This window comes from Hyperolius riggenbachi, chromosome 11 (genome assembly GCF_040937935.1).
Source record: "Hyperolius riggenbachi isolate aHypRig1 chromosome 11, aHypRig1.pri, whole genome shotgun sequence".
NCBI lineage: Eukaryota > Metazoa > Chordata > Amphibia > Anura > Hyperoliidae > Hyperolius > Hyperolius riggenbachi.
In genome coordinates, this window is record NC_090656.1 from 136535232 (window position 1) to 136549658 (window position 14427).

Consider the following 14427-nt stretch of genomic DNA (forward strand, 5'->3'; position numbering starts at 1 on the left):
CCACACTAATCCAACATGCAGACAGACTGTTCCGGATTATTTTATACTCATCAGTATATGGCATGGATTAATGTAGCTCTATGGGGTAAGACTTGAAACACTGTTACAGTGTACCTAGCAAGCTCATGGTGAACCAGAACTCCATTTTGTACATATATCCTTTACTCCCTTCATATAAGCCTCCCCAAAACCCTTCAATTTTAGGTTTTCTCTGCATCTTAGGTTACTGCAACTATCAATTATCAAACTCATAACCAAATAGTGCTTTCAAAACCTTCAACCTATTTCTGTACAGTACATTTCTTCTGATTTATAACACTGGCTGTCTGCAACACTCATCTATTTACAATATATTTTTATTGTCCCTAAAATATACTAGTGTTAGTTTGCATGTAACCAATGCTAGGCTAAACAAATGCGTTTCCTAACTGCTGTAGTTGTTCCAGGGCTCTACATAGTTCCTGGATATCTTTAGGTCTAGTATAATGCTACTGCCCTCTTGTGGCTGTAACGAATATGCTCTGTACACATTCAAACACATTAACTGCTCAGGAATTAACTTTGTACAGTAGAATTCCTTTATAGTAAACTCCAAGGGAGCTGGCTATGTACTTTACTATATCAATCAAAATTAGTCATGCATTGTGTATTCATACAGGCAAACTTTTGGGACTTGGAAGACTGAGTTTACTATAGTCAGAGGTTTACTACATCAGAGTTTAATATAACTAGATTCTACTGTAGTCTTATGGTAACCCAAAAACAAAGATTCCTGTGGTTGTTTTATAGAAATATACCATCCAACCCATTGTCAAATAATAATTGTTACATTATTCATCAATTCATATTATTTTCATAGGGAAGTTAGAATTTTTATGTTTAAAGTGCCATACGCATAGATCTGTGCTATACAAGTCTTTTTTTTTTTTTTATTAACTGTTAATAAAAATTATTTCTATGATAAACTGTAGTCAAGTAATCTATTCCATACCTGACAATACGCTCAACTTGCATATCTTTGCAAGCATGACAATAGTACAGTATAACCTTGTTATAGTGAACTCCAGGGGAACAGGAAAAGTAGTTCATTATATCAAAAATTGTCGTAGAAATTGCAGCAGAGAATGTACCAGGGCGCATGCTGGGCTAAGGAGCAACTTTGTCCTCCCATTGGAGGTACAGTACAAGCACTTGCACATTTGGTGGACTACAAGGTTAAGTATGCCTTAGGGCTGCATAGCCAGGCTGGACAAATCACTAGTACAGTATCCAGGGCTCCTTAAAAATTGCAGCCGTCACTGGATAGAGGCAGCCACTTGCTTCCTGTGAGTTGCTACGACACCTCCGTGGGTGGGACTTCCAGGACATGTACTGCAAAACTTTCTGCTCACACTTGATCCATTCATGAAGCCTCTCTTCAAAATGCAGCCAATCATAATAATCCACTCTCATCTGTAATGCGAGTGGCTCTGATACCTACACGGCGGGACTTACCACTCTACTCTCCACTCTCCTTTATCTGTACTACAAGTGAAAGTAGCCTGTACTGCGCTCCACATGCTGCCAGGAGCGTCACCGTTAAAAAGGGGAGAGATACCAGAGAGTGCATTTATGTCCACATTTTGTTTATGTTCACATTACTAATTTTCCCTATTTATGTTCACATAATTCCTCATTTTCCCCAGGCTGCTTCTGTGTACAGTACTGTATATCCTGCGCCAGTGCCATTGGTCTGGTCTTACAAATGTTACCAGGCAGCAACTCGCTTGCAACCAGCCTGAAGAGAGCAGCCAACCATGGTTTTCACACTATGACGCATGCACCGCCCACTGTTTACTATATCCAGAGTCAGCATCATGTAGGGGCCAATAAAACAGGTTTACTATAACAGAGGTTTTATTATATCCGAGTTTACTATACCAGGCTTTACTCCCATAGACTTAGAATGGAGGTTGGCCAGGATCTGGAGAGGTAGCTTTACTATACCCAAATGTTTACTTTATCAGAGTTTATTATAGTGAGATTATACTGTGCTATGTTTGGAGTACAAATAGCCATTCATGTTCAATAACTGCACTAGTCTTTAGATTGGCGACTTTGAAACTTCCGCCTGCTGTGGAATGGCTGTGTTTAATATATAAACATATTTCTAGAACATAGAAACAAAATAAAGCAAGCTGACATATTTGCCGTTTATTCTTGCACTATACAGAGCTGAACTGAATGGATTGTGTTTCACTCATCAAAATTAGGACGTTCTCTTTGAAAAGGGACTGCAGATGTTTCTTACAGCTGATAATTTTCACAGTTAGAAGTAGTAAAATATAGTCTGGAAACTCTGAATAAATGTAGTTTTTCTGATTCCCAGATGGGGAAATGTTTTCCCTTGTAAGCTTGCAAGGGGGTTCTCTCACCCATTTGGGTCTTGGAAATCTGTACACATTTTGTTAGTCACATTACATTTGTCACTGCAATTGCTGTGATGTCTATCAATTCTGTATTATGCATCAACATCAAGATGTTTAGTATACTATTATTATGGGTTATTATGTACCCCATCTATGTTTCCTGCTCTGTACAGGTTAAACTGACTGCTATATAGCAACTTCCTTTAGTAGCTTTGGCTAATTGAAAACATTTTTTTGAGTAATGCCATGTTAAATACATTTCGGAAATAGGAAGCTTATAGAAAGTAATTTCTTTGGCTGACAGCTTCTGATATGGCATATCAGATATGCTATAAATTATTATTGTAGATAAAGAATGAGGAAGCCGTGGTTGGCAGCTTCTCTCTTATATAGTATAAATGATATAAAGAATGAGTGTAGATAAAGAATGAGGAAGCATCAACACCGTGAGTCCTCCTGCAGTACTTATTTATGCTGTATCCTTGTCTTGCTTCTTAACCCATAGTGTATTTAAATAGGATTCTTCTGTATTAGTAATTTTCTCACTTTAGGTTTTTAATTTAGGGATCATGTCAACTTTTTTATGTTTTCTTCAGGTTGTGGTTATGGAAGGTACCAACAGCACGGGTAGAAAATTTGTTGCCTCAAAGCTTTATGAGGTAAGAATGCCGTAAATGGACCATTGCGACCATAGCGTCCAATGTCATGGTTTTATAGCACCAGGCACTTGCAGATATAAGCAGGAACCATGAAGTTCAGCTTACTGCAACTTTGTTGTTGCTGAATTGCCAAGAGTAGTATACCTCTATGTCACATTATATACAAAAGTATTTTCTGCCTGAAGGCTTCTTCTTTTTACGCTGAAATGTACTTTATAATATGCTTCATAATTCTCACCTGATAAAATAATTCCAGGTGACTAGTTTTTTCATATTCAAAATTTTTATCGAAAGTTTTCAAGATAAGGATACAACACCAGTATGGGATCAATATTCACCCAGAACTGGGCAGCATGACCGTAACCATGTTAGCATAACATTTTCACAAAAGCGGAAGGTGGCATGCCGCACAGTGTCAGATAACGAGATAGGGGGGCTAATTGCCGGCCCTTAATTCAACCAACCGAGGATTCCGGCCCAGAGCGGCCGAGTTCCCCTAGAACCTGTGAACTTAGTCCCAAATCTGGCCCATACCCCTCCCCAAAAGCCCACCCACCCTTTACCCACCCCCCAACCCCAAGAAGAAGAGTAAGGACAAAGGGGAAAAGAGAAAAAGAAGAGAGGGATGAAAGGAGAAGAAAAGAGGTGGGAAAGAAGAGGGAAAGGGAAGGAAAGACTCAGGCACTAGAACCGCAACCATACATTCTCGGGCACCTATGGACTCCCTAGCATCACTGGACTTATCTTCTACCCGTTATGGTCAAATTATCCTTCCATGGCTGCCAGATCTTATCGGTCTTAGACGACCTATCCAGAAGAATCCCTGCTAGCTTGGTGACTAAGTTTTTTTTGACTGAACATTGCATAGACATGATTTTTGGCCACAACCTAGCAGCTTGTTCTGTTTGAAGAGAAGGGGCATGACAAGCAGGGGTTGGCCACCCTGTGACTGGAAAAACAATGAAACACGATATTGATCATCATTTATTAATTTTGTCTTGACTGATTACCCACAGCTGTATGGATGTTAGCATTTTACACAGGAAAATCAAGAATGATAGGTTATCATAATACGTTGTTAAGACATAATTAATGACACATTAATAAACCTAAATATATTAGTATGTGCTGTGTTAAGAGTCAGGACCCACTAGCAGCACTTTCCATGCGCTTGCTATGTGCCGGTGATTTGCAAAGCGCTAGGACCAGGGGATCCTCATTAGGGTGACTCCATTACAGTGATTGCAATTTGTTGAAATCCTGAAAGTACCGCCAGCAGTGCATTTGGAGCCATTGTGATTAAAGGAATGCAGGACAAAAATCACATTTCTTTAAAACGCTACAAAAATTGCTTTGAAAATGTTTAACCGATCACAAATGGTTAAAAATTGATAGTGAGTTCCAGCCCTTAGGCCACATACACACATCAGACCATAGTCTTTTGAAAATGAAAGATCACAGACCAATCTTACCACCCTTCATGTAGTATGAGAGTCCTACTCTACACAGTCTTTTCTATGGAGCTGAACTCCACATCAGAAAAAAAATCTTTGCAAGATGCTGCACACACAGATGCTGTACAGACACAAAAGATCAGTATCTGCAAAAGATCTGTTCCTGCCAAAGATCCATTCCTGCAAATTGCAATGATAGTCTATGAGATCTAAAGATCATCATACACACATGATTTAACTGACATTCATCTGCAGATCAAGCACTCATCTGCAGATCTGAAAATCCATCCTGGTGGATCTGATCTGCAGATGAATGTCAGTTAAATCATGTGTGTATGATGATCTGCAGATCTCATAGACTATCATTGCAGTTTGCAGGAATGGATTTTTGGCAGGAACAGAACTTTGCAGATACTGATCTTTTGTGTCTGTACAGCATCTGTGTGTGCAGCATCTTGCAAAGATTTTTTTCTGATGTGGAGTTCAGCTCCATAGAAAAGACTGTGTAGAGTATGGCTCTCATACTACATGAAGGGTGGTAAGATTGGTCTGTGATCTTTCAATTTTCAAAGACTATAGTCTGATGTGTGTATGAGCCTTTAGTCAGTGGGATTCAAACAGAGTAACCAAGCAGCTCAGGGTGACCCAAACTACTAGGAATGTGTAGGGGGATAAAAGGGACCAAAAAGCCCTCTTACTAAAAAAGCAAAGCTTGGTGTAATTGCCTTCTTAAAACAGAAGGAAATTTGCAATAATTCAGTTATAAATGAACATTTGTGGTTACCCACAATGCACTACTACTAAATATGCAAATTATCCCTTTTCGCCCTTGTTAAGCCAAGCAAACATCCAGAACCGCTGGTATATAGCAAGCCTATAGCTTTAAGTTTTACACAGCCATATCAAACCCACATGTAGACAGCCTGTTTTGAAACAGGCTGTCTACATGTGGGTTTGATATGGCTGTGTAAAACTTAGCTATAGGCTTGCTATATACCAGCGGTTCTGGATGCTTGCTTGGCTTAACAAGGGCGAAAAGGGATCATTTGCATATTTAGTAGTAGTGCATTGTGGGTAACCACAAATGTTCATTTATAACTGAATTATTGCAAATTTCCTTCTGTTTTAAGAAGGCAATTACACCAAGCTTTGGATTCAAACAGGGGTGCTTATTAAACACTAGCTCTCATAAGGGATGCAGTATTTAACTACTTAAGGACCAAGGTGATTGAAATCTACGCCCTGGTTTTCTGGTTACCTAGCTGACAGGGCGTAGATTTCAATCACCGCCACAACACGCATCTGCCGTTTTCTGAATCCCCGCAGTGTCCCATCGCAGCTCACTTGCTCTGCCTGTCTCTATGGCGGCAGAGCCGGCCAGGAGCCGATTTCAATGGCTCCTGGCCATGTCTTAGTCTAAGCAACTCCCATAGGCTTACATTGATAGACACGGTCAGGAGCCAATGAAAGCAGCTCCTGACCGGCTCACATGACTCTGTCGTCATAGACATGGCAGAGTGGATGTCCTGAGGATCCCGGCGTGCGGCGGTGATGGTGGTTGCGGCGGGTATATGCATCGATTCGTCTGGATTCTGTCATTGTACCAGCAGTCTCTGGTCCTTAAGGGGGAAGAGACCACTGGTACTTAAGTTGTTAATAAAGACTTCCCTAGGTCATCTATGCTAAGCTTTTACAAACACTGAAGTGAAGGCAGGTTCACTAGAAGCTAAGACTTACCTAGGTCATCTATTAGTGCTAACCTTTTACAAACACTGAAGTGAAGTCAGGTTCACTAGAAGCTAGTCGCACACTTGAGACGACATTTAACTGTTAACATCTCACGACCACAGCTGGTTTTTTGGTATAAACATCTCACAAAAAGTTTTCCCTTGTTTTAGGGACTCCCTCTTCCTTTTTACCAACCTGCAGAGGTTTTGGAAGGTAAGTCCTGCATGTGTTCTTTGCTTAGTCAAAGCACTGGATTTTTCATTTTTAAATTGTTTATTATGGGTCAGCACTATATAAATGAATGATGATTTACACCGTAATGGGAGTACACACATGCAACCATGAGAAAGCCACTTAAAAAAATACTTTAATGTACATATTTACAATATGTAGTTAGTATAGCAACTTTTTTGAATGGGATATATATATATATATATATATATATATATATATATATATATATATATATATATATATATATATATATATATATATATATATATATATATATATACATGCATAGATTTTCTGAGAGTTTAGTGAATCAGACTGTGCCAGTGAATGTCACAATTCTTTGATAAACTGTGGCGCTATCTTTCCAAGATAGTTCTCTCATCCTATGCAGTTATTGATCCTGTGCTTGTGCAGATGAATACCCAATAATCACTCAGAGTGTGGGAAATGAAGGGATACGCTCTAGTCAGAATCAGTCGAAAACCTTACGTAAACGTATAAGGTATTTAAGTACAAAATTCACATCCATGCCCTAATGTAATTAATATAATTAGGATCCTGCAGCTAAAATTTGCCTTCTACAACCCCACCCACTCCACGCATTGTTAACTCAATCCTAGGCTAACCCTACCCACCATACTTGTGCCCGACCTTGTCCACCAGACTCTCACCAGTTGCAGAATGGAGGGCACATAGGGCAGCATCTAATAACCTTGACTCCGCCCACATTTCCTGCAGTCACGATTGTGTTGGGACGAATTGCAGGGAGGAGCCCAAACACATGGAATCTTCATAAATTAATTTAAAAACATAAATCTCCACTGTAATCAGTCTGAATGTATGTTTTTATTGTATACTAGGTGTTTTTTCTTCTACTATAGCTGATCAAGCTGCAGAGCTTCATCAGAAATTCCATGCAGGAGCCAATGCTATTGAAAAGCAGGTGATGAAAAGCATCCTTTGAAACACAGGAAGAAGTGTTCTGATATAACTAGAATATGTTAGAAAATAGAATTGTGGAAAATGTGTTTTTGATTGGTTGTGCATTATTCTTGCTGTATGGCACATGCTTTTTTTTCTCATTTTTGAGCAAATCATGAAATGTAATAATTGATCTTATGCCAGTAAAGTTCGTGTACGTTGTTAGTGGAAGCAGGAAAATCTATAGATAATGGATATTTTTTATTGACTGAGCAGACTGCAATTGAAATATTTTGAGGCAGCTCGGATTTCGTCTTCAGAGCTGATGTAGATTTTGAAATTCCTCATACATGGTATACAGTACACTAGAGCTAGTACAGTAATAAACTTGTGTTCACAGGACATTATTTTCCATAATTAAGCTGTATCCCCAAGAACAGAAAGAACTAGTATGTTCTGGTTATACAATGAGCATCAAAAGCCAGTTTCTTTTGTGCTTCTACTCTGCATTTTTGTAACATATATATGTTACGTGGTTTCATTCTTCGGTCTTACCTGTAAAATGCTTCCTCTTGCGGCTTGGCTGTCATAGCTACAATGATAAGCAAGCTTTTGTGGCTTTTTCTCTCGATGTACAGAGTATATGCCTGCCTACATTCAGTCTGTCACTTTCTGCTTTGAATGACCCAGATTCGTAGCTGAGCTTTGCTCAAAGTCATACTACAAAAAAGTCAGTAAAACGTGAAGCAGAACTGCACAGTTTACATTAGTGAGTTTCCTTTCATAGAGCATCTCTACAGTGGCTCTACAGATAGCTAGCATCTAATCAGGGGTACTTCTATCCTTTTTGTCATTCCAGGCAAGAAATCCTGTCTTCCCCCCCCCCCCCCCCCTCCCCTCCTATTGTTAAGAAAGCAAAAAGCTTTTTTTTTTTTTCCTCTCCAGACCCTTAAAACGTTCTCCTAGGACAGGGAAAATATTTTTTACCTGGACTGACAGTAATTTATTGTGCCTTTCCCCATCATTGCGCTGCAAGCCACCGCCTGGACTGTCTATAGGTTGAAGCGCCTCTGCATCTAATACACGCATGGGCTATTGCTGGTCTCATGGATGCTGTGAAAACTATTGGAGTGATCCAACACAACTTCCACAGCCCCACAGGGAGGGATAGGGATATCATAAATAATGCTAACCCTTGAGTGGTGACTTTTTTTTTCTTGTACTCAAAGCGCTTCAGAGCTGAAGCCACCATGGACATGCTCAATAGGCCACCCTGCAGTATTACAGAACATTGCCCAAGGAATTCTTACTGAATAGGTGCTGCCAGGATTGGTGCCATAGATAGATAGATAGATAGATAGATAGATAGATAGATAGATAGATAGATAGATAGATAATATCAGCAGGTGTATTAACCTTCCTCGGGCTATGCCACGCAGGAAGATATCTCAGCCCCTGGTGGGGCGATTTTCACAATTTAAAGTGCTGTGATCGCCCGCACGCAGCGGCAGAAGAGGGCCCCCCCCCCCCCGCCAGAGCCCTGCGCTGCCCGGACCAATGAGTTCCGTGCAGCGCTATGGGCTGGATCGGAGGCGTCTTGACGTCAGGACGTCATTCCGATTGTCGCCATGGCGACAGGAGAAGCCAAACAGGGGAGTGCGTTATATATGCATTCCCCTGTTTGCTATTGATGCCGGCGACGATCGCACTAGAGGGACACATGTGCCCTCTAGTGGTGTTTCATGTAGCTACCACTCTGGTAGCTTTACATGAAACAAATTTTTTTTTTTTTTTTTAAAAAGGATTTTTGCCTATTTGGCAAAAAAAATTAACCGCCAGGGAGGTTCACCTGCCTAAGCCTGCACTGTACTCAGTTAAAAGTAACCACAATTCACTTTTACTTGTTTTTGACAGGTATTTATAAAGAAATCTAAAATAAGATTATCATTTTGTAGTGCTCCTATGACAGGAAACATGAAACATGGTCTGTCCATATTTCCCACTGGTCTCAAGATTCCCAAGAAGACTTTAAACCCCTGACATGCTGACATCAAACCAACAAACATTGATTTGTGTAATACCTTTTTATGACTAACTATAAATGGTTAGTTGCAAGCTTTCGTAACCTTAAGTTTCTTCATCAGGCATTATACACAACTGGATCAGAATGCCTGAAAAAGAAACTTGACATTTCAAAATCTTGCAATAAACCATGTACAGTTAGTCATTAAAGGTAATACCTGAATCAACCTTTATTGGCTTGATGTGAGCATATCTGCTCCATAACCAGCATTATATCATACTTCACCTAATTTACAACCCCAGCAAACTCTAACATCCGTGTTATGTATAAAGTTCCTGAGGATCAGCTGTGCCCTACTCCACTTGGATTCTGCACCTGTTTTTTCATGTAAGGATTGCTTGGCGCCAGGGGCGTAACTGGAAATCACTTGGCCCCTCCCCCCCTCGCTTTCTGCACAGGTAAACTGAGAACCAATGTTATTAAATTGACTAGTGCACACGTGAATGTGTTTTCCCCATGCAGAGAGAAAGACAGACAGCAGTGAAGCACTGGGAGTATTTTCTCTATCAATTACATTAGCTTCTGGGATAAAATGTGCATGTTTTCACACATACAGACACATATGGTATGCAGAAAACGCATAAAGAAAACTGACAGACAAGTGTGCTCCCAGCCTCAGCTTATTACTTGCTCTGTCCATCCCTAATGGAGCAGAACTGGCTCTGCAGACTTCTCCAGCATCACCACAGTACACAGCACTTGAAGAGTGAGTAGAGAGGCTGGGGCATGGCACCATACACAAGATCCTGTTGAACACTAAATAGGGACTGTCTACAAATCTTTGTCTGCAAAACTTTGATTCCTTATCAGTGGCTGAACAGATGCAGTCATTAGAACCATTGTGCAGACAGCAGAAAGGTTTTTTTTCTCTCTGTGCCCTTAGTTGTCAGTCTCTTAGAACAGGGAAAATAAACTTCTAACCCCACAGGGCCCCTTGGGGCTTCTGGGCCCCCCTACAGCTGCATCTCTTCCCGGGGCTATTGTTACGCCCCTGCTTGGAACCTTTGTCATCACTCTGCAGTGATGACCCATTAATGAGGCAGGAGAGGCTGAGCCATGGCACCAGTTTGGGGTTACATCATTTGTATAATGTATGGTGGAATATTTGAGGTTTTAAAATTCTGGTGGTGTCCTGAAAGTTGTTGAACCACTGCACCTCCAAGGGTTTTTCCCCTTAAAAAATCAGAGCAATTTTCACCTGTCATCGTTCCTTCCATTCATTCGCCTATAATTTTATTACTACTTATCAAAACAAAACAATCTATAACTTGTTTTTTTCACCACCAATTAGGCTTTCTTTGGGGGTACTTTTTGCTAAGAATTACTTTATTCTTGTGGTGGCTGGATGGTGTAATGGTTATAGGCTCTGCCTCTGACACAGGAAACCAGGGTTCAAATCTCAGCTCTGCCTGTTCAGTAAGCCAGCACCTATTCAGTTGGAGACCTTGGGCAAGTCTCCCTAACACTGCTACTGCCTATAGAGCGCGCCCTAGTGGCTGCAGCTCTGGCACTTGAGGAGAAAAGCGTGATATAAATGTTATTTGTCTTGTCATTTTTGTCTTGTCTTATTCTAAATGTGTTTTAACAGGAAAAATAGGAAAAAATGTATTATTTCTCTGAATTTGGCCATTATAGTTTAAAAATACCTGCCATAATTAAAACCCACACATTTTATTTGCCCATTTGTCCTAGTTATTGCAGCTTTTAATTTTTTTCCCTAGTACAATGTATGGCACCAATATTCTATTTGGAAATAAAGGTGCATATTTTCAGTTTTGTGTCCATCCCTAATTACAAGCCCATAATTTATAAAGTAACCGTAATATACCCTCTTGACATACATATTAAAGTTCAGTCCCTAAGGTAACTATTTATGTATTTTTTTTATGTAATTTTACTATTTGGCCACAAGATGTCTTCACGCATAACTTCCCTATGTGTAGTATTATGCAGAGAGGAAGTAATGTGTGGCTGTGTAAGTATCGGCTTTTGTGAATGGCAGCGCAGTCTCATAGATGTCGGCGGTCATTCACATGGGGACTTAGATCAATGCATGGGAATTGTGTTCCCATTCATTGATCTCCTGGCTAAGGATTGGTGTTGGAAATGATTGTGGGAGCACCGGCGAGCAGGAGGGGATGAAGTAGCTACGTCCCTGCAAGGAGATATGGGATTTTGCAGGGGGTCCTGCTGTAAGTATCACTGAAAGCTTGGCTTTGAGGGTTCTGCTGTAAGGATTACTGAAAGCTTGGCTTCAAGGGGGACTCCTTATGAGCACCATTGAAAAAAAACATGTAGATAATGGTGTTTGCTGTCAGTGAAATTACAACACCCACTTGTTTCATGTTAACTGCCCAAGTCAATTACTCAGATCATTGAGGCTTTCAATGTAATAGCTAAATAAGTAGCATTTATCAGAATTAGATCGTATCAACCTCTCCATAACTTTGTGTCAGCACTGGTTAATGTGGGGGAAAAGGGTGTCATGAAGATGCTTAAGAAGGAGCTTTACTAAGGCTTGAACTTCATCCTAATCAATAGCTGATACCCCTTTTCCCATGAGAAATCTGTCTTTTCTCTAATAGATCATCAGATGGCGCTGATATTCTGGTGTAACGCCTCCCACAGTGTGCTGTCATGACTATGGTCCTGACAGTTTGCTGTCTGTGAACCTCGTTGCACTGTAAGAAATAAAAGCTTTTTCCAACTGCCAAGCAACCTGTATCTTTCTCTGTGCGTAAAACTCTCAGTAACGAATATTCCGTACAGATCACCTGGCAGAACTGAAGATGTCACCACCAGTGATACATTTCAGAATGTAAATCAAGGAGAGGAAAGATTTTCCAATGGGCAAACTCTGATTAAATATTTTCACTACAGTTCCTCTTTAATAACTTTTCAATGACTGTACTCACTGGTAAGATCGGAAAGTGTATGAATATAGATGAGAGGCATTCAAAGAGCTTGTTCAGTGTTATTCAGGTATGCAGATACTATTAAACATCAGAAAGAGTTTTCTCTTGAGTGCTCTGTTTGGCTTCCTAAGACTTGATGTCTGCATACTGCTAGACATGCCAAGTCAGTAAATGAAGGTGCAGTGTAATTTACACCATTATATGCCAGAAGGCAAACTGCTATAAATCATCCAGAATAAATGCTGTGAAACGTAATGAAGTTTTCTTTTCATAACTACTGTTCATAGCAGCTTAAGCGCTAAAATCTGATAAAATCAGTGTTATACTTCTATACTTAAATACTGAAAAAAAAATTAAACTAGATTATAGCAGCTAGAATCCATCACTGATTTTCTCTACTTGAAAAGAAGCTGGGTCAATACGCCTGCAATTATGGGGTTTATAATATGTAAACAATAGTATATCGTATAATCACTCATAGCATTTTGTTCTACATTCCAGAGACGAACTAGAACTAAATGAATTGATGAACTAGATGAACTAAAATTTTACAATGTTACTGTAATAGTTTAGGAGTTGGGACTGGTGTAGATGTTTAAAATCTTTAATATGTAAACTGACCATTATACTGCATACTGATCATTAAACCCTAAGCAAGCCCAGTTGTGTATCGCTGTGTACGTAATATTCAACCTACATCCAGAGTCTTATAAACCAAAAATCGTGTTTTACATTTCGTGTTTTGGGATTTTCACTATGTTGGCCTCAATGGAAACGCAGGAAAAATGCAGCAGAACTACGATTACCTTTTTAGAAAATTGGAAACCCATTCTGCTGCATTTTTCCTGCGTTTCCATTGAGGCCAACATAGTGAAAATCATGAAATGCAAAATGAATTTACGATTTGCGTTTTGCGATTTTTGGTATGAAAGATGTATCCAAAAGCCTGCAGAACTGTTTGATGCATGTTTTGTGGCCCTCATCGCTGCCATAGTGGCTCCACTATGTTTAGTCTGCAATTCAGAGAAAAACATACTAGTTAAGGGCCTGTTTCCATTGCATTGCTGTCGAATGCATTTTTCACATGCAGAAAACAAGTTTGAACTACCCCATTGATTAAAGGGACCCTGAGCTGTCAATAAAAATGAAATTGTCAGCCTACAGTTGGGCTTCCTCCAGCCCACTGTAGGCTGACCGGTCCCGTTCCCACTGGCGGCTCTGTTACCAGTGACTTTTGGGCTGAAAGTCGGCAGTACACTTTTTCTAACTCCGATCCGTGCATGCGCAGGACTGTCACGCCAGCCGGCGTGATGATGAGTAGCGTGCCCATCCAGGAAGTTTACTGCCGACCTTCATCCCAAAAGTCACTGGTAACGGAGCCACCAGCGGGACCGGGACAGGAGCCAGGAGAATGCCGGGGGACCTTGCAGCCTACAGTGGGCTGGAAGAAGCCCCAGGTAAGTACCAATTTCATTTTTGAAAGTTCAGGGTCCCTTTAACATTGGTTGCAGTTTTCCTGTGCAGAAAATGCACAGAAGAACGGACAAGCCGAGACAGGCCTTTATACTGGTCTTCTTATTGGTCAAAAATAATACAGGTCTTGTAAAGATATTGTGCAGGCAGGAGAATGTATGCCAGTTAAATGCCTCAAAATGTGTGTCTGGCTCTTTTGTAGGTTTTTGGATGCATGTATATTAGCCACGAATAATCCAATTGAGTTGCTGATCATACTAAGTGGATCTGTGCCCAGATTGGCAATTTTATGGACAGCAATTGTATGTCACATAGGGCCATATCCTATTAATAAACTTGACAACGATGAGCGCTGGTGAGTTCCTAAACTAGGTGATGGGAGCAATCCAATAACATTTAACACCCTCCCAGGCCGTAAAGAACTAAGCAAGTCTAAACCATTTAACGCAAGTGTTGCAACACTGCATGTGGAGGTCTCCTTTAATAATTAGTCTGGCTGTCTGTAATCACCGTAGGCCTCCACAGCTGAGGCAGGCACCCCTGAGTAATTTT

At 40.4% G+C, this 14427-nt stretch overlaps 1 protein-coding gene across 1 annotated transcript in view; it reads left to right on the top strand.

Annotated features, from left to right (window-relative positions):
- POLA2 (DNA polymerase alpha 2, accessory subunit) overlaps window positions 1–14427 on the top strand; it is a 99921-nt gene that overhangs the window by 54997 nt on the left and 30497 nt on the right. Inside the window, exons 10-11 of the mRNA XM_068261128.1 lie at window positions 3005–3067; window positions 6420–6462. Coding sequence (XP_068117229.1) covers window positions 3005–3067; window positions 6420–6462 — 106 coding nt within the window. The remainder of the gene's footprint in view (window positions 1–3004; window positions 3068–6419; window positions 6463–14427) is intronic.